This window comes from Melospiza georgiana, chromosome Z (assembly GCF_028018845.1).
Source record: "Melospiza georgiana isolate bMelGeo1 chromosome Z, bMelGeo1.pri, whole genome shotgun sequence".
NCBI classification, from domain to species: domain Eukaryota; kingdom Metazoa; phylum Chordata; class Aves; order Passeriformes; family Passerellidae; genus Melospiza; species Melospiza georgiana.
This window is the reverse complement of record NC_080465.1, coordinates 33583714-33603689: the sequence shown is the minus strand read 5'-3', so window position 1 is coordinate 33603689 and position 19976 is coordinate 33583714. Positions and strand designations below refer to the sequence as shown.

Genomic DNA, 19976 nt, shown 5'->3' with positions numbered 1-19976 from the left:
TCTCTATGACTGCCTGAAAGGAGGCTGTAGCCAGGTGGGGGTCGGTTTCTTCTCACGGGCAGCCAGTGGCAAGACAAGATGACACAGGCTTAAGCTGTGCCCGGAGAGATGTAGGTTGGGCATTAGGAAGAATTTCTTCACAGAAAGAGTAACTGGGCATTGGAATGGGCTGCTCAAGGAGATGGTGAAGTCACTGTCACTGGGGGTGTTTAAGGAAAGACTGGATGTGGCACTCAGTGCCATGGACCACCTGAGGCAGTGTTTGGTCATAGGCTGGACTTGATCTCAGAGGTTGCTTCCAGCCTAATTGATTCTGTGAAAGTAGTGTCGTTTAGGCTGGAAGGATCACTGATTTAATGTCCTTTGAAATAATTAAAACAAAATCATATTTGATTTACGATTGTTTAGAGAGATTTAGTCTGGCTTTGTGGCTTGTTTTTTGTGTGTTTGTTTTGTTTGTTTGCTTTCCTCCTGACTTATCAACATAAGCGCAAAATTTTTTTAGATGTTAAAATTACTCTGAATCCAGCTTCTGTGTGGATCCTAATGCTTTTTAGAAGCCTGTTGCAGTTGTCCAAATCTGAAAAACATTTTTATTTTTAATTCTGTTTCTGCCTGAGAAGAAGGAGTAGGTCATGCCTGGTTCACAGTCTACACACATTGTAACTCTTCAGGTGGCCTGGCAAGGCATTTTTGGGAGATAATGTCTTTTATTCTGAGGACATGAAAAAATGCACTCTTTTTGTAGTCTTTCCCACTGATACATAGAAGTTCAGTTTACTAAATGTGTAAGGTGACAGCATGAAATTAGGGGCTGTGCTTTATTTTTTTACTTAGTAACCCAATTAGTATGGTTCTTAGTGTTTATCTTTTAACTTGATTCTGAGCTGAAAGTTAACCTATTTTTAGCACTTGTACTGAACAAAGACTTGGATACTGATGCAAAGTCATTCGAGTTACTAATTGTCTGGTGTGCAGTTCAGCTTTTGTGTTACCTTTCTATAAAAATGAATGTAGTGCTCCATAATGCAGTTAGTTAACTGTATGCAGAATGGTCGCTTTCAGTTTTGAAAAGAATGCTTACATTAGTAACCTAATTTGATTAGAGAAGGATTGTGGTTTTTTCAAGCGTTTTAGAAACATCTTGTTCCTCTTTCTCTTTTTGCACAAATTTTTCTAGTAATTGTTTGATTTTGTTTGAAAATGCAAGAAACACAGTTAGCATTTTAAAGGCTGTGCACAACCTGTGAAAGACAGTTGAAATTTTTCTGCTTTTAAGAAAGATGAACTCTTTCTGGTGTAGTGCATTTTGCATAAGCTGATAATGGTCTTGAATTACAAGATCTTTTTGTCAATTTGGTTTTTAACATTTAGATTTGACATTAGAAAGAATTTCTTGTCAGGCACTGAAACAGGCTATTCAGGGAGGTGGTGGTGTTGCCATCCCTGGCAGTATTTAAAAGCTGTAGATGTGGCATGTAGGGATTTGTGGTGGTTGTAGCAATGTTAGGTTACTGGTCGGATGCCTTGACCATAAATGTCTTTTCCAGTCTAAATGATTCTCTGTTTCCAAAATATTAGTAGACATAGCTGCACTCTTAATTATTTTTCCCTGTTGAATAGGCCTAGCTGCCATTATGCTATGGGTTTAGCTTATCAGTTCCTAATTTTGTGTTAAACTGTTTCAGTAGGTCTCCTCCTAGTCTGGACTATGGTTTATATACACACATTGTCTTACTGGTCTTCATCTTTTGCTGGGCTTTATTGTTCTCCCCTAATATTTTTATAACATCAACAAATGGGTTTAGCTTGTAAAATAACTGATATTGGTGCTTCCAATAATAAAATCATATTGGAATACCAAGACACCAGTGAAAAATAACAGCTAATGTGTAGTAGAAAATACAGATTTGGGAAGGCTTTTAGCTGATGTCTAGTTTTCACAAACTTCTGAAGTCTGTTTGTAAACAACAGTGTTTCCTTGCTCACTTGAGTTTTCTTTCAGAATCTTCTGTATACTGCAGGTTAGATGCCTGTGTGTTAGAAGACTGTTTTAGTGCATTTTTTGAAATAAAGAGCTGCATGTGGTAAATCTTGAAGTTGAAGCAGGTATTCTAGGCTTAGTATTTAATAGAAATTGTGTCAGTAACAGATAATAGCAAAAGGCAGCGTTGTTTGAATAATGGCATTTCTGTTGCCATATGTTACCTTGCATACTATTTTAATGTTGATTGTAGGTGTTTATTTTATTTCAGTATTCTCTATGGTTAAAACTTTCTTTATTCAAGAGAGCCGTCGGCTGTTTTTTCATGGAACAGTGAGTAACTTGCAGGGAATTCTCACTAGATTAGGGCTTTCTTGGCAATTGTCTTTTGAATATGCTCAGTATAACCTTTTTTGTCTGTAAAAGGCATTATACATGTAATGTGTTTTTTCTTTTTTTTTTTTTTTCCTATTTCTAAGGCTGATAAAGAATTTGTGTAGTTTCTTTGGAAACATCTCGAGGTGTCAAAGCCAGATCTTACTCAAGCTGTCAGCTTGGTTGTGGAAAGGTGAGCTTGAAGATTTAACATGCTACTAAAACCAAAAAGCAACCAACCTCCCCTGCTGATACCATGTTCTTTATCTTTATAATTGAGAACTATGTAGAGTTCTAAAAATTTATTGAAAAAGTTTAATTGCTAAATTTCATCAAGAGTGCCTAGAATACATTGCAGAGTTTTTGGTTTTTTTGGTGCAAGTTGAAGCATACTTTAAAATCTGTTCTCACTGAAACTGCTGTGCTGCGGTTCAATACCATATTAAAATTATAAATGTCTTGCCATATTTTTTTCCTGTTGAAAGAGCAAGAGGATGAAAATGACTGGTAATTTTCCAGTGTCATAAGCTGTTGCGTAACAATTATATATAAATTATGTTTATCTGAATTCTTGAGGAAGTGAAAAGCTAAGACTTGGTAACAGAAGAGATAACTGTCATATGGTCATAGAACATGCTGCATTGGAAGAGGTTGGAATCTTTGAGTCCTACTCTTTGCTCTGCACAGGACACACCAAGAATCGCATCATGTGCCTGAGAGCACTTTCAGCCTCGTGGACTCTCTCAGGCTCGTGCTGTGACCACTTGCCTGGGGAACCTGTTCCAGTGCCCAGCCACCCTCTGGGGGAGGAACTTGTCCCTGACTGTAAAAGCTTCTATCTTCATTAATACAGGCAAGCAGGATCTTACTTCTGCAGCTTATTCCTCTGAGGATAAGTGATGGTGATGATTTCTTCATCATGCTTACTATCATCTGATTCCTGTAAATGTTAGTTAATTATCACGGTATGCAAACAAAACTGTTTGTTTTGGAATACTAATATTTATGAATTCAGATTATTTTGTGGGTGAAAGATAAGGAGAATGTGAATGAGTTTGCTGTCAGAATTGAAACACTCAATTTTCTTAGGGTGTGAAGAGTTCCCTCTTTTAAAATGAAAACGGGGATAAGGGGATTTTTTAAGAAAGAGAAAAATAATGAATTTTAACTTTTTTTAATGGCATGCCAATTTTACTTGGGAAGCTTGTAGATCCATGAGGGTTCCTGGCTCCTTTGGGTTTCCATTGAGCGCTTTGATCTTAGAAGGCACGTTTTGTTGTTCACATCTTTCCTTCCTGGACTTTTGTCATGTTCTTTCACTTGTGAAAATACAGTATTAACTTCTTTAGCTAGGAGTGCATTTCACTGAATCATGGTATTGTTAGGGTTAGAAGGGTCCTTGGGAGATCATCTAGTGCAGCCTCTCTGCTGAGGCAGAGTCACCTAGAGCAGATTATACAGGTATGTGTCCAGGTGGGTTTTGAGTGTCTCTAGAGAAGGAGACCCTACAAACTGCCTAGGCAGTCTGTTCCAGTGCTCTGACACCCTCAGCATAAAGAAGTTCTGCCTCATGTTGAGGCACCACTGAAAAGAGTCTGGCCCCATCCTCTTGATACCCACCTTTGAGATATTTATATGTATTGATGAGATCCCTTCTCTCTCAATAGTTTTTTATAGTTTTGTCCCCTGTTCTACTTTGCATAGATGAAATTTTTGTCCAAAATTAAATTTTGGAATGAAATTTTTGTCCAAAAATACAGTTGTGATCATGTAACTAGAGGTAATATTCTAAAGGATTCATATCCCGAGGAAGACAGTGATGGTGTAAGGACATGCAGGTTATTTTAAAGAGAACTGTTATTGAGGGGTTCACATACGATCGCCACTGATGATATCAAGTAACTGCTGGCTATGTACTGGGACACCTAACTGCACAGAGCAATAGCTTGGCTGTTTAGACAGTATGCTATCCTTACTATTGTTTTCTGGTTTGATTTGAGAAATAATTTTAACATAAGATGAAGACTGATGCACAAATTTGTAGCATTCTTCATTTATGTTGAAATAGAAAACCATAATGATTTGTTTCCTAATAAAATTTGGTTATGTTTTCATGAGGACATGGTGATAGAATTAATCTTCCTTCATAAAACATAAAAAAAATGAGAGAACTGCCTAAAACCTATAAATACAGCATTTAATATATGTAAACATGCATTGCATGTATATAAGCACAATTACACTGAAAAATTTAAAAAACTTGATTGTCCTAGCCACATTTTATAGATAGCTGAACAATGCGGAAAATTGTAATTCTTTTACCTGAAGCTTAAGAAGGCAGAAGCAGGTATTCAGGCTTATTAGCATTCTATATTTGTGTTGTATATAAAAAATAATCAGGATGTTAGGATGAATTGAAGCATAGAGCTGTTAGAAAGCATACATTTGAATAATGGTCAACAAATGAATTATTTAGAGTTCTTGAACTGTGTGCCTACAAAAGTCTCTCTTCTTTATTATTTTTCATGTCTAGGAATATTTTTATGCATGATAGATGTCCATTGCTTTAAATTATTTTATGCTTTATTTAGAACAGAATTTGGTAATTTTGTGTATTATCCTTATTGTTACAATGAATATGGCGCTCTTATATAGCACCTTGATGGACAAAAGCAGAATAATAAGTTCAAATTTTTTTGTATGTGTTTTGCACTGTTTAGAAGCTGATGATTGCTATGTGAAACCCTGCCAACATACTTTTGATAACGTACTTGTCTACTTTTTTTATGTCCTCTACTCTTTAGAATTACACTAATGCTTTAGAACCTTTTTCAACTCAAGGCTATACATGTATATCACAGCTTCTCCATGCCTCTCTGAATTATGGAATTAAAAAAGAAGAAATTGCTTCCACAGCATCTTTTTAGGTGTTATCATTACTCCTCAGAACCCTGGAATAGGTGTGGATGAAACCCATTCAGTATATAGGAGTTTTATTAATCACAACTTTGAACTTTTGGGTTGCTTTGATTTGACAGAAGGAGTAATAGTGTGTATTTTTCTCTTTAATTGATGTAGCTTCATCTCTTTTGCCTGAGAATGGTCTAATTGCCTCTTTGGAAATAGTTTCTAGCCCAACTTTATCTGTGAAACTTCTGCACAACCAAACTACAGCCTCATAAATTCTATTCTAACTTTTCCAGTTATTACTCTCCATAGTGATTTCCTTAGTAACTTCAGTTTCATGACTGCACTTCTTCACACACTCATCCTTTCAGATAAGTTTTTGTCTTATTCCCTACCTTATAGGGAATATTATTTACTTAATATTATTTACTTATAGGAGTAAATAATATTGGTTTTTTATGCTAGTATCAGTTTATCTTAGTTCCAGTACATTGATTGCCTTTAAAGGGAATCTGCTATCTACCACTGCTGCTGTCCAGAAAATTACAGGACAATAGATTTTCTGGCTTTGTTAATCTGGGAAAAATACATGGGTTTAAAGAGTTTAAAAGATGGCATGATCAAATAACTGTTACAAGCAAGATGATTTGTGAAGTGTGCCACTTGGGAGGATCTGTGCTGCTTGCAACCCATTTTCTATATTATACAGAGTTTCAGATGAGCTGGAAATTGAAAATTTACACTAAAATCTGATAAAAAAGATTTAAATCTTAAAGATTGTTTTTCTGTCTCATCTGTATTAGGAACAACAGAGACCCAGTCATATTAAAGTTCAGAACTTTTTCTGTCTTACTCAGGCTTATTGTGAGATTCTGAAATAGAAACAAAAGAATGGGATGGATTTAAACCTTTTTTATTTCTTCTTGTGACATGCATACCACTAGTGTTTGCATAACTTCATTTTTCAATGTGCTCTTTCCACCAAAAATTCCATGACCCAGAAACTTCCATTCCCAGCCAAATCTTTGAGACTGCCTGAGGTCATATAAGCCAGATAGGAAACAGAAGCAGACAGAACCTAAGAAAACACGGGCATGTGTACCCTCCTAGATCATATATATTTATATAAAGAATCAGACAATATTGTCTAGTATATTTCAGTCATTAAATTGATGGAAGAGACAGCTAGGCTTTTTTCACAAGATTACAGTTGCGAGAATAAAAAGATGCAGGACAGAATGTTCTCTTAGAACCTTACAACTTACTCCACAGGTGTGTGATGAAGAAAAGAAGATAAATATTAGGAGGAATTGAGTGGGCAATAGTAGCTTTACAGTAGGGTCATTTGTATTTATAACATCAGAAAATTCCTTAGAGTATCTTTTTCCAAACGAACAGGAAAATGTAAAAGATTTAATTTGGGGTGCACAGGGAGAAATTACTAGTACCTTGCTGTTATTTGTCTGTTATTTTCCAATGCTTTCATGGCCCCAAAATAGAAGTTCTCCTGCCCTAAAATTGTAAAAGTATAGCTTGTACTTTTTTATGGCGGTGCTGCTGATTCCTGTAATATACCAATGATATTGTACTTTTCAGCAGTCTTTGCAGTTCTTGCTGGATAACTGTAACTATATTCCCAATTTAATATTCAGATATAAACAAAAAATTATCTTTACTGTGCAAATGAGAAATGCCTTTGGGATATGTAAAAGCCTCCAGGTATTTTAAACAAGCCATTGTAAAACTACTACTCATGTTAGTATACTTTCCAGCTACTTTAAATACTATTGATCTCAGTATTATGTAAAGAGTATGCTATTTCTAGTTTGCTGCCTTTTGAAAGATTTTTTTTATGATTTAAAAAAAAGTTGCTAGAAAATAGCTCTTATTAGGTAAATGTGTGTGTAAACTGAAATGGAGCTGGGTTCAGATGAGAGTGTGAAAGGTTTTGAAATATTTTTGCGAACTTCAAAACTCTGCTTTAAGACTCTTCCTTCTGTAGTACATGCAAGCATGACAAGTCAACAGACTAATTTTCCTCTAGGGCTTCTAGCTGACTCTTTCCCTTTTTTCTGGAAGGGGAATGTAGAAGGATCCATTAATGATCAAACTGTGGCAATGATAGAAGACGTGGTAGATGTACATGGAGATTGTGTTTTGTGGGATGGTATACTTACCTTGGGAAAGCCTGCCTTATGCAGATGTTTTTCCATATCTAGATTTCAAGTGTTGTGTATTGCAGGTCTTAACAAAGGCAAAAAACGGATTTATCATTTCAGGCCACTCTTAATAAACATGGCAACCTGAATGTTAGTGCCAGTGATTGAGAGTTTTGTTGTTGTTCTTCCTGAGGAGTTACATCTGTATAAAGGTGAACAGATGGACAGAAATATGGCGGAAAAGCAAGAGATCAAAAATAACCAAAGAATTTTTGGAAAGGTAATTGCAGGAGCTTTGCTATTCACAGGATGCTGCTGTGGTTTGCAGCATCCTGTGAATAGCAAATTGTGGAAAAAACATAAACAGGTTGACATAGATTCTTCACTGACTGCTGATATGCAGATTTACTGAAAATGGCAAGTACTTTTTATGTAAAAAGAGTAAGTGAATGTGCTGTATGAATGAACACTTTAGATGCCTAAGTTAATTGAAAAAATTAAAAATGTGTGCCTCACACCTTTTTGAAGGGACGATAAACATTGTGTAGAAGCTTTCTTATTACACCCTTTTACAAATTAACAGGAAACACAATGGCAGGAGGACACTGATGTAAACAAGATGTAAGCCATTACCATTTTGTCACTCTGATTTTAAAATACAATGGACTGTCCAGTTACTATCACACAATATAGTGGACAGAATAATAGAGCATAAGAGTACAACCTTTCTGGCTAAGGTCAAATAATTGTGATTTTCTACAGTTAATGAAAGTTGAATATCCTGTTTCATTAAAAATTCTCAGAACGTTGAACATAAGTCAACATTCCATGGAGAAGAAGGTATTATGCAGTTTGCATGTGTGCATATCTGCATATCGGAGCACAAAATATTGACATGATAATTGCAGTCAAGCCTGATTGAACAGTGGCCTCTGGGAATTCAGCTGGTGTTGTACCAACTGGATGGCTGCTCAGGACACAGTTTGAAATGCAAGGTGCAAGTTAGCACTTTATTCAGCACAGGCAGGCATCATTTAAAAATCCTTGGGGGAAACCCTGGTGATGTGCAGATGTTAAAGCAGTCTGTTCTGAAGTGCTGATATTTTGAACACTGTAAAAGACTTGTGTATTTTAGATGAAAAATGTTTGCAAAATTATTGGGCAAAAATAATTGGGCAAAAATGTCACCTTTTTTTGTACTATTTTAGTGTAAAAATACATTTAGTATCTTATGTATGTTGCTTAAAATAAGACATCATCATATTCTTAAAATAAGAGTCTTAGTCCTTAATGTGTCATCTAATAAATTAAATCAATCAAGTTAGAGATGCAAGAAAATTTGTGTTTCTGTAATGATGCCTTTTCATTTTGATACATATCATGTAATATAGAACTGGCTCTATAGATAATTTACTAAGGAAACAATTTCATTTAACATTTATAATTAGATCTTACATTATCTTTGTAAAGAAACGAAAATAGGTATATATAATTTTTATAGAAAGTAACTACTGTTAGGAGAGCACTTAGAAAAGTGCAAAATGTGGTATTAATTTAAATTCTTCATTACTCCATGCTGTCTGAATCTTTTGTAAGTACTACTATAAGTATTAAAAGAAAAAAGTAATTATGTCTATCAATTGTAGTTCATGAAGTATAAGGATTTTCTAGACTCTTAGATGAAATTTAACTCATGATTAAGTGAAAATGATTTAGCTTTTTTTTAAAAATCAGTTCTTAGTACATGGAAGTACAGTGAGGTTTCTACTTGGAAGATTAAGGCATAGGCTCTGTTTCTACTAACCAATGACTATGCAATCACAGGGATGTGACTGTTCACAGTAATTACAATAGTGGTGCCATATTTACCATAACGTTGACAGTCTGTGCTCTACAACTTCACTTTGCACGTGGGTGATTAATTATCTATTTAATACAAACAGAGAATGTGTGAATTATGGAAGTCTGTAAAATACTTGGAAGTTGGAGGACAGGGAGATAAGGTAATCAAATTAAAGCTGCATCACACCAACTGATATTTTATAGCCTTTCTAGTTCTGCAGCCCTTTAGAATCAATGAAATGTGTTTCAAAAGTCACATTGTTTCTGGAAGCAGTTTATTATATTTAGAGATACACTGTTAAAATGGAGCCTTTACTGTTCACCACACTGCCCAAAGTTTTCAATGTAACCTTCACTTTCTGTTAAAAGACCAAATTTGTACATGTGATTTTGGTTTTGTGATGTTTGGGGGTTTTTGTTTAGTTTTGGTGTTTGGTTGGTTTTGTGGTTTTTGTTGTTGTTGTTGGATTTATTGTTTGTGGGGTTTTTTGGTTGGTTTTTTTTATTTATTTTGTTGGTTTTTTTAAAATTCAGCGATTTGTAAAACTGATAGGATGCATTCCATGAAACATGTAAACAGCAAATTCAGTTTATTAATTAAATTTATTTTCATTTAATTGGTGTAAATGTGACATAATTGTATATGACTCCAAGTTACTTTTTCTTCACAAACAGTTAAGTGCTTGTTTCATTAAGAATTGTGGTACAGTACAGGATAGCTCTTTTCTCATACTGCTTTTGCTGAAGATTTTAGGAAGGATATTGTTTAGAAACTTGAACAGACTTCTGGTTTTTTAAATATTAAGGCTTTTGCTGTTTTCATATCTCATTCATGGATAACTGTTTCCTCAAAGTCTAATGTTTCATTGCTGGCAAGCCATTAGAATGGTGGCAAACATCAAGAGCATTGTCTTGTTGTATAATTGAGTAGACCATAATACAGGAAGAAAATTGTAATAGAGATGTCAAACTTAAGAATATTTTATCTGTTTCTTCATTTTTGTGGGAAGGTGAATCTTGATAATCTTTGTAGCTAAATGCATCTGTGTTAAACATTTAAAATAGGTAGTACTCATGGGAAAACTGATTGGAGCTTAGAACTTGTACAAATTGACAGCCTCTCTTCACTCCATTTTTCATCCTAAAGAAGTCTGCAAATATTCTTAGCTCACATCATTATTGCTCATCAGTGATTCTAATTAGCTAAACAGGAGTTTGTCTCAGTCATTGATCATCATCAGCTTCTTGACAGTGCCTGAGTTTTCCCCCCCCATATTCCAATGGACTTTTAAGAATACATTTTAAATACAAAAGCTCAAGGAAAGAAGTTGTTCAAAGAGTTTTTTTCTGAATATTTGTTACCCTTTTAAAAAAAAAGAGATAATGACTGCATTTCCTATAAAGTCCCATTTTACAGTGTGACAGCAGATCCAAATATGATGTATAAGTTCCAGTCTGAAATACTACCTTGATTGTCTATGGGGAGCTATCTTGTAAGAAGCATAGGAAAATGCTAATAGGAGAAACTGCTAATAAAGTTGTATTTGAGGTTTCAGCTTATACTTTAGGCTTCTGACAACTTCCATTTTGTACTTAACTTCTAATAAGTAAAGCATTTTTCTTTATCTGTGGGTGGTTACATGTTAAACGATTTTTGGGGGCATTAGAAGCATGTGGTATCCAGAAAAGCTTGAAAGAAAACATCGTAAGGGCAAAATACATAAAATTTATTTAAACTTTTCCTACTCATGATTGTGATGATAGATCTCTGTTTATAAACTATGTTCTTTGACATCTTTGTTTAAAGGAGTGCTTTACCAAGCATTGGAAGGAAAATAGGTGGAAAATGCTGCATTTAACTAGAAATGTGCTGTGATCTGTTTCTAGTGTAGCTCTGTTACAGGTGTATTTTTTGCTTTAACAATGATCTGTTTCTTTTTTTTCCTCTCCAGTCCCAGACTTTATTCTTTGAACCCGTGTTTTGAAACCACATCCTAAAGTCAGAGGGCTCAAAAGATTCTTAACTACCAATAATAAATCAGAATTAGCTGTGCATACTGTTTTACACAGCTGTTTGTTCTTTTACCTGGCTCTTGGTTCCCTTATGTTCTTCCTCTGTTTTCTCCCTAAAATAAGTTTAAAAATTAACCACTCACAACTCTGAAGTTCCTTAGGGATAAGTATCTAACTTTCCAGATTTTCAGATCATTTAATGCATCAGAAAAAAACAAGTTTAGTAATAATTTTCAAGTGATGTTTGCATAGTTCAGTTAGGAGGCTAACTGATTATATGGTTTTTGTGTCTTGATTGAGTCTCACTTTTTGAAAGTCTGACTTTAAGAGAGGAGATGGGACGATGATGGCATATCATGAGTGGTAGACTTAAGGTCAGCATGCATACTTCTGAGAGTTGGAAACAATGCTCTTCAGTACTTCATGGGGCTTGTGCATGGCTAATGGTGTGATTCGTTCTGTGTCTGCTCTGGACTCTTCCAAGTACTTTACTACAAAGTACTTGGAATAGTCTCCTGCAGACACTTTCCTTTTTGTCTTCTAAAGCTCTTAGGATTTTGAATCAGCTTAGTGTGTGTCTAATCTTAAGGTGTCTAGCTATAATTAAGACGTGAGGAAACTTTGAATGTTACATTTCTTACAGTTCAGATTAATATAGGTCTATCATTTCCTCAGGTAGATTGTAGTGTAGCATGCTTATGGAAGAGTGATAACCTTCCTCCCCAAATATTTGGGGTTTGATTACTGCAAATGTTGTCTTTCAGAAAGGGTAATTGTTGATAGCCATTTAAGATCCCACTGCAAAGTAATTTAATATAAAGAAGCATTAATATTTCTAAATTGGAACAGTTTTTGTTTCATTTACATTGTACCTATCATGAACAGTATGTCTCCTTCAGGAACATTCACAGACTTTTGCGTTAAGTATTATACCCATAAACTATTCAGCCATTTTTACATTTTTGCTTACTAACTCCTGTTCTTTAAGGTTTCTACTATCTTCTAGTACAAAGTTTTATAAACTTGGCAGAAAGTCTTTTACCATGTTTTAAAACATGACTGAGAGTGTGACTGTGTGACTTCTGTTAGCTAGATACGTATTACAGGAAGGGTAAATCAGTTTCATAGCCTCATAACCTTTCATGTATTGAAACCTGTTTATTGTTTTTGAAAAGACATCATAGCACAACTTTTGGAATGCATTAAATAATTTCATATTTGCATGAATTTCTGTAATCACGTCTACTGAGTTACATTCCTGTAAGTTTTCAGATATAAACTGTGACAGCTATAGGTGGTCTGTAGATGCACAAACAATTTGGCCTTGACAGACACTTACTCGACGAGCTGTCTTGTTACTCGTTGAAGTAAACAAGTCCCCAAATATGAAAGTGATTGGCTGAATTCAGGCTCAAACGAGGGGACTCCAGCCAGTTCCTTTGGCCCAAGGATGCACGCACATCATTGCCCAGTGAGCTGGGCAGAACTGAAACCTTTGTCCAGTCAGCTCTGTATGAGCCAGAAATTTTAAGCCCGTATAAAAGGGTCTGCCCTTCAATAAATGCTGGCTGTTGCTGCATGGACATGGAGTTTCATGTCACTTGTCTGTCTCTGAAACTGCAACAATAAACTATGAAAAACTGTCCATACTATTTATTTTACTGCTTATGACTTTCTAGCAACCTATCATGCAATGGCTTGTTGGTTCTGATTAGAGGTAATCAGATGCTTTAAGGTCAGTATCTGATATTCATTTTTTTGTTTAATTTCTACCTCTCAGTTAAAATGTTAAATACATTTCAGATATGAAATGTCTTTTGGAATACTTCATCATCTGATTTGGAATATTCATCATCTGATTGCACAGCGCTGAGTTATTTTCTTTATGAAGAAGATTTTTTTTAAAATGCAATACAACTAAGACTGCTTCCCATATATTTTTATTTTTCTTAAGCGAAATGTGGCTTAAATGCATACCTTTTCAGATAGCTTTTTCTTAGTTTTCTTCAAGTCCTACAACATATCCTTGCTGTATTTTTGAAATAGGAGAGAGGTATTTAGATGAGATGTGAATTTCCAAAACCCTCACTTCAAATTCCATACCATTTTTCTTTAGTTCTTTGTTTACTCAAGATTGGATTAGATATTTTAGCAGTCATAGAACTTCATTAAAAACCACCGCGTTATTGGATGGTCTATTAATGTCAGTGTAGTTTAGTTTCTAAAATCTCTCATAGCATTAGACTACACATTAATACTTAATAGTGGAGAAGAATAATCCTTCATGTATGTACTATCCTTATTGGCCACTGTTACAGAATGCTTTGGCAGATTAAACCTTTTGTGTACAGCTGGATATTTTCATCCAATTTAAACAGATTTACAGACTCATGTGTACTAGTGTTTCATTCCCTTACAGCTCTGAAATATTCCTTATTTGGTAGAGGAAGAGATGCTCAAGTGGGATTCTTGAGCTTCCATAGGTGGCTGATACCAGCCCTGATGAAAGTTTCAACTGTATTGTGAGAACAGAGATAATCTGAATGAGTTTCTGCTTCTGTCAGCTGTGGTGCTGCAATTGCCTGAGATGTTCAGACATTTTTAGGGAATATATATTTCTCAGCCCTTTAGTCATACATGTGATAAGAACGTTGGTGCTAAGGAATATGTTGTGACATTTGTTTTCTTTCTGCCTAAAATGGAGGCCAGCAAGGGCATCAGTGTTCGAACTCAGTTAAGAAATAAGATAGCAATGAAGTGAGGTACTTTGTTAAACAAACCAAAGTGTTACAGAGGTGATGATAGATGTGCACTTATTGTGGCTCTGCTCATCCCCCTTACTCAAGCTTCTGAGTCTTTTTTCTTCTGCTAGTATAAGTTACTCATTCTGTCCCTGTGGAATATAGAAAAATAATTATCCATGATGTTCAGAAGTGTTGTTTCAGACATAAAAATGCCATGTAACTGAGATAAGGACTTCACAAACTGAAGTAGCTTGGTGATTCTACATTGCAAAGAAGGGGCAAAGGCATTTTGCTCACTCTGTATTCAAATACACTTTTCTACATTTGGGAAAGAGTGAGAAACCGATAATTTCAGCTGCTTTAAAAATATTAAGACCTCTTATTTCTGTTTCTTTCTGAACAAAGCTGTGTTAGATGTTTACAGATGTAATTTGCTGTCACTTGCCATATGCTCCCTGATTAATTCTGCAGGGCCTGTCAGCTTCAGATAATTTAATTTTCTGTGCTTTAAAATGACATTCATTATCAGGACATGAAAAATTCAAATGATTAACTGCAAATTATGACTAATAAAGTGTCTATTTTTTTGTTTGTTTCCAGAGAAAAACAAAAAGCTGAAGTGAAGGACAGAAGCATTTTAGAGGTTTTGCAAGCCAAAGACAGCAAAATAGAGTCTTTAGAACAGGTTTGTATTATGTTTTAGTAGAGCAGTTAAGAAAACTTGTCATTGACAACACATGTATGTTTGTCAAAAGGAGAAAATAGTTTGCTGTTGTCTCTTAAGAAAAAAGTTGTGATTCAGAGATTGCAAATTTCTGATGAAGTATTATTCAAACTCTTCTGTGTTGTTCAAACGGTTGATCTGTTACCTGAAAAGTTCATGTCATTTTAGATTAAACTTTTTCTGAAAAATCTTGTCAGTTCATTGCCTCATCTTACCCTATAGTCTAACCTAAACTTGGATCTAAGTCTAGAAGAGTGTTCTGGTTTGTAATATGCCCATGCGCATCTTGGTAAGATTTGCCATCCTGACAAGTACAAAATAATAAACCTGATGCACCTTCTGCCTGACAAGGAACACCACTTGACTGGTGATGTTTCTCCTTTTATTTATTTTTTAATCCATTCATATTTAAACAAATATATAGAAAACATACATTATATATGATATGAAGTACAAAAAGTATGTCGTATTTTATATATAATTTTTTGTTATAGAGACTATGTAATGTATATATAGTAGATTATCTGTATCCCATATATAATCTATAAAGTATAATATTATATACTTTATATACTATAGAATTATATCCAATATTTAATACATTAGATGTAATATAATGTATTATATTGCATATAATACATAGATCTATGAAAGATGTAAATATCTGAAAAAAAATACAGTAAATAAAATTAAAATACTGTTTATTATTTAATAAACTTTAATTTGTATTACAGCAGTGGCTGAAGTTTCAGTGTGGTGTCTGTGGCCGTAGGTGTGATGTGTAATCTGTTTGGTGCATACACACACAGCATGTTTAGAAGCCAGCAGTGTATGATTTCTGCCCTATCCTTACCTGAAAGGCAAAATACCTGTGAAGACCTTTATAGGAATATGTATGCAGTACTGTGCTTTTAAGAAGGCTCCCTGCTGTGGCAGTGTCTGAACCTGGGATGTGCATTCTCCATGAGGTTGCTCTCTGTGGTTTCAGATCAATTTCAGGAGCTGAAACTCTAATTGATCAGAAATCTGAAATTGATGATGTAATGAATTTACATCATCCATGTGGAAATGGAGAGAGACTGGTAAATGTAATTAAAACCGTGGAAATCTGGCATCCAGGAAAGAGGAGTTTGTCAACAGAATGGTAAAACTCTGGATATCCATAAAAACTTGGGAATGAGAGGCTGGAGAGTGGCCCCACAGAAAATACCGGGATCCTTGTTCACAGAAAGTTGAACATGGGTCAGCAGTGCCCTGGCAGCCAGGAGGGCCAACCCTGTCCTGGGGGGCATCAGGCACAGCATCACAGCTGGGCAAGGGAGGGGATTGTCCTGCTCTTCTCTGAGCTGAGGCAGCCTCACCTCCCGTGCTGGGGACACTTTTTGGGTACTGCAGTAATGACGGTGGTGAAGGGCCTTGAGGGGAAGACAGGAGTGACTGAGGTTACTTGGTTCAGCCTGGTGAGGAGGAGACTAAGGGGAGATCTCATTGGGATTTAAGACTTCCTTATAAGAGGAAGAGGTGGGGCAGCACTGATCTCTTCCCTCTGGTGACCAGTGACAGGTCCCAAGGAATTGGCTTGGAGATGTCAGTGTAGGTTTGAGTTGGATATTAGGAAAGGTTTCTTCACCCTGAGGGTGATTGGACACTGGAAAAGGCTTCGCTGGGAAATGGCCATTGCACTAAGCTTGCCAGAGTTCAACAAGCATTTGGATAATACTCTCAGGCACATGGTGTGATTTTAGAGGTTGTCCTGTACAAGGCCAGGAGTGTGACTTCATGGTCCTTGTGGGTTGCTTCCAAATCAGGATATTCTGTGACTCGGTGATTCTAACAGATGAGGAGAACAGAAGTTGTTTTGATGATCATCACAGCTCTAATGCAGCCCTTACAATTAGCTTCCCTTAGCGTATCATTGACTTGGGGGAGTAGGTTGTGAAGGGCACCAGATGGTGCCAGTGCTGTGTATGAAAGCCGTGTACAGAGGTGATGTCATGCTGACCTTCTTGCCTCATCCATTGGCTGGGATGCTGTAGGACTGAATCAAGAGAGGGATTGCTTCCTGAGTGCCAAGTTTTAGTGATTTGGTATCAAAGAATGGAGCTGGCTTAAAAACCAATGTAGTGTTCTTATTTATTTTGTATTATTGAATATGCTTCTTCTTCGTTCACATAAGGAAGAAAAGATACTATTTATGTAATTAACATGCAGATAGGTTGTGTGTGAAAATGTGCATTTTGACAGTCATGGTAACGAATGTTCTTTTCTGTAAAGTACAGACAGGAAGATTTGAAGGCTGTTCATTCGACTAATTTTTTACATCTAGGAAGTTGAGATTAGCCAGTCATTTCTTCTGTTGTTTTTCTCTTTGCCTTCATGCATCACACAGAGATACCAGTTGCAACAAGATAATTTGTTGTAGGGTTTGTTGTCTAGGATTTTCTGAGTGGCCACCAAAAAGCTGATTGTATAAATCAATGCTGAGTAAGGGAAAAAAGAAAAATCAATAGACTGTCTCATCATTTGGCATAGATGTAAGCTTCTATTGCTTCTAGAAATAACAACAGAACTGTATAAGAACATGAGATTGTATTTCTTGTCTTGTATTAGTCTTGCTTAGACTGACATGCCTAAAAGGACTTAAAAATTTTCTGTAAATATGAGAGCATATTCTCCACAGCCTAGATGAGATACATCCATGTAGTTAGCTCAACCTGAAAGCTAAATAAGTTTAATTAATAAAGAGATATTTCAAGTATTAGAGAAGTTTCTATTTTAACGGATATTACTGGAAATCAAGTGAAATAGTAAATTTGGAAGCTATGATTCAGAAGTAATATCGTCATTGATCACATTTATATAACCTAACAGTGAAGAAAAGTGTTCAGATACTTATGAAAATGGGACTTGTGGCTTTACGGATGAAAGTATAAATCATAATTTTTCAAGTCTTCTGCTGTCCAATATCTTTGGACTACAGTATATGCGTTGAACTTCTATTTACTTAGTACAACTTCAGGTTTTCACTGCTCCGGAATTATGGAGTTGTAATCTTCAGTTTTATATACATGAATAAGACCTTTTTCTTTTCCTGAGTTTATTCCATAACTTCATATTGTGTTAAAAATTTAAAATATTAATTAGTGTGGATGATTTCAAGATGTACCATTCAAATATACAAATAAATTTGTTAAAGCACTTAAGATTATTCTTGTCTATTATTGCACATAAATGCAGCACAGAATGTATTGTGTTTGAGTTTTCCATTGTACTTTTCCCTTCTTACTTTTTTTTTTAATTGGTGTAGTGGTAACTTTTGGTCCTGATAGTCACAACTTGGCCTTATCTGGCATACGGATATATTTATTGTAAATGCTGTGTGGTAAAAATCCTGTTCCTTTGAGATTAGAGTCTTGAGTGCTATTCTGATTTTTTGCTGTTATTTTTGTTTTATGCAGCATCTCAAAACTCTATTCTTAGCAGTTATATATGCCTGACATGTATGCATCACTTCTCTGTTTCAATGAAAAGAATTTCTAACTCCTATGTTTAAGTGGCTAGGACACTCTCTTAGGATTTTACTTCTTCTGAAGACTGATAGATACTTGCTGCAAAAAATCTTTTCATTGTCTTTTTTATTTGGAAACATTTTTAACACGTTGCATTTAATTTATAATAATTTTGAGTATCTTAAATAGATCACCAATGCTATTTGCATCCTTAAATGTAAGGTGAGTTTTTTGGGGGAATGTATGAAATTTTGAAATTCAAGCAATTAGTTTAGCAGATAATGCTGGAGCAGGGAACAGTCTTCTGCCATTCACACAATAGATAAATTAAAATATCGTAACCTGTTTTCTTTAGAAGATGACATTAAAGGCAGGTAAAAATAGCCGTAAACCTTTTCTTATAACATTGTTAATTAATTAGCTTTCAATTTTGATCTGGAGGAACTAAAGCTAATCTTTTTGTCCTAGACCTTGTAACGTTTCAAAACCTTATCAACTGATTATACTCTAGAGGGGTTAAAATAGTACTAGCTTGCCTCATTATCTGCTCTTGGAAATCTTTAGCTTGCTGTGCAAATCTATATTAAAGCCTCTTTAATGGGTCCAATTGAAAGAAGCATAATTCTGCCTTCAAGCATTAATTAATACTGATAAATTTTTCTTAACTTTTGTACCTTTGCTTGGTTATATTTTTCTTTGTAATAAAAATACTTTTATTAAATTGGAACAAATGTATAGAGACATTATTACCATCTAAATACTTTATTTTCAGTAGCATGTAAGCTTGATTATTTTTGGGTAATGAGGGACATGAGGATAATTTTCATAATAAGAAGTTCCAATGAATGTCAGCAGTGTTGAGATTATATGAATTTTATAAACCCTTTGCACAAAAAGTTGGTCCAGTGAATAAGATTTATATATAATGCAGACAAAGCATTTTGAAGAGGACACTAACAATTTTTTTTTCTTTAAAAAAAAAAAGTGTCTCAGGTTGTGCATTGGAAAAGGGATGAGCCTTCAGTGGTGAAACCTGTGTTTTATGTAGCACCTTTGAACTGCATCAGTGAATTATCATACGTCTTTTTGCCTTTCTGTTTGACATCTTCTTGTTAGTTTTCTCATAAAATTAAGGGAAGGAAGCCTTTTTCAGGAGCTGATATCCATGAGAAACATGGGAAGAAAAATATACAGACAGTAGAAAATTGCTGATTTTGGTTTATTGATAGAATGCTGCTTGGGTAGTATGATGACTATGGCTGATACCTGTGGGCTTTTTTGACTGAAGAAATTAATAAGCTCTAAATTACAGTGTACCTTTATAGCTCATCAGTATTTTTGTATGAATTCCCAGTAGGAAGACTTTTTCTACCACTTGAAAAAGTGCTTCTGTGAGGTAGCTTGCTCCATTTTGAGGAAATAGTTTTTAAACTTAACTTTTTCTTACCTAATTCTGCAGAAAAGAAGCTATATTAAATGTCTACATAGGTGTGCTGTAAATCTATGCCTTACGTCTTCAATAACTCATATGAGTACCCATTCTTGAAGTTGGGTAAAGCTTCTGGGTCTTTATTACTCAGCCTTCACATTTTTAATGGTGTTTCTGCAGAGATGATGCCTGTACTTGGATTAGACAGAAAAATGAAAAGTAACTAAAGAAGTGTGATGTCTCTTGTCCTCTGCCCAGTACACTAGTTTGAAACGTGTGATTTCTTGAAT

The 19976-nt window shown here is 35.1% G+C and overlaps 1 protein-coding gene across 1 annotated transcript in view; it reads left to right on the top strand.

Moving 5' to 3' along the window:
- Positions 1-2263: 2263 nt before the first annotated feature.
- CNTLN (centlein) overlaps positions 2264-19976 on the top strand; it is a 193754-nt gene continuing 176041 nt past the window's right edge. The window contains 3 exon segments of the mRNA XM_058044544.1: positions 2264-2317; positions 2464-2552; positions 14625-14709. Coding sequence (XP_057900527.1) covers positions 2264-2317; positions 2464-2552; positions 14625-14709 — 228 coding nt within the window.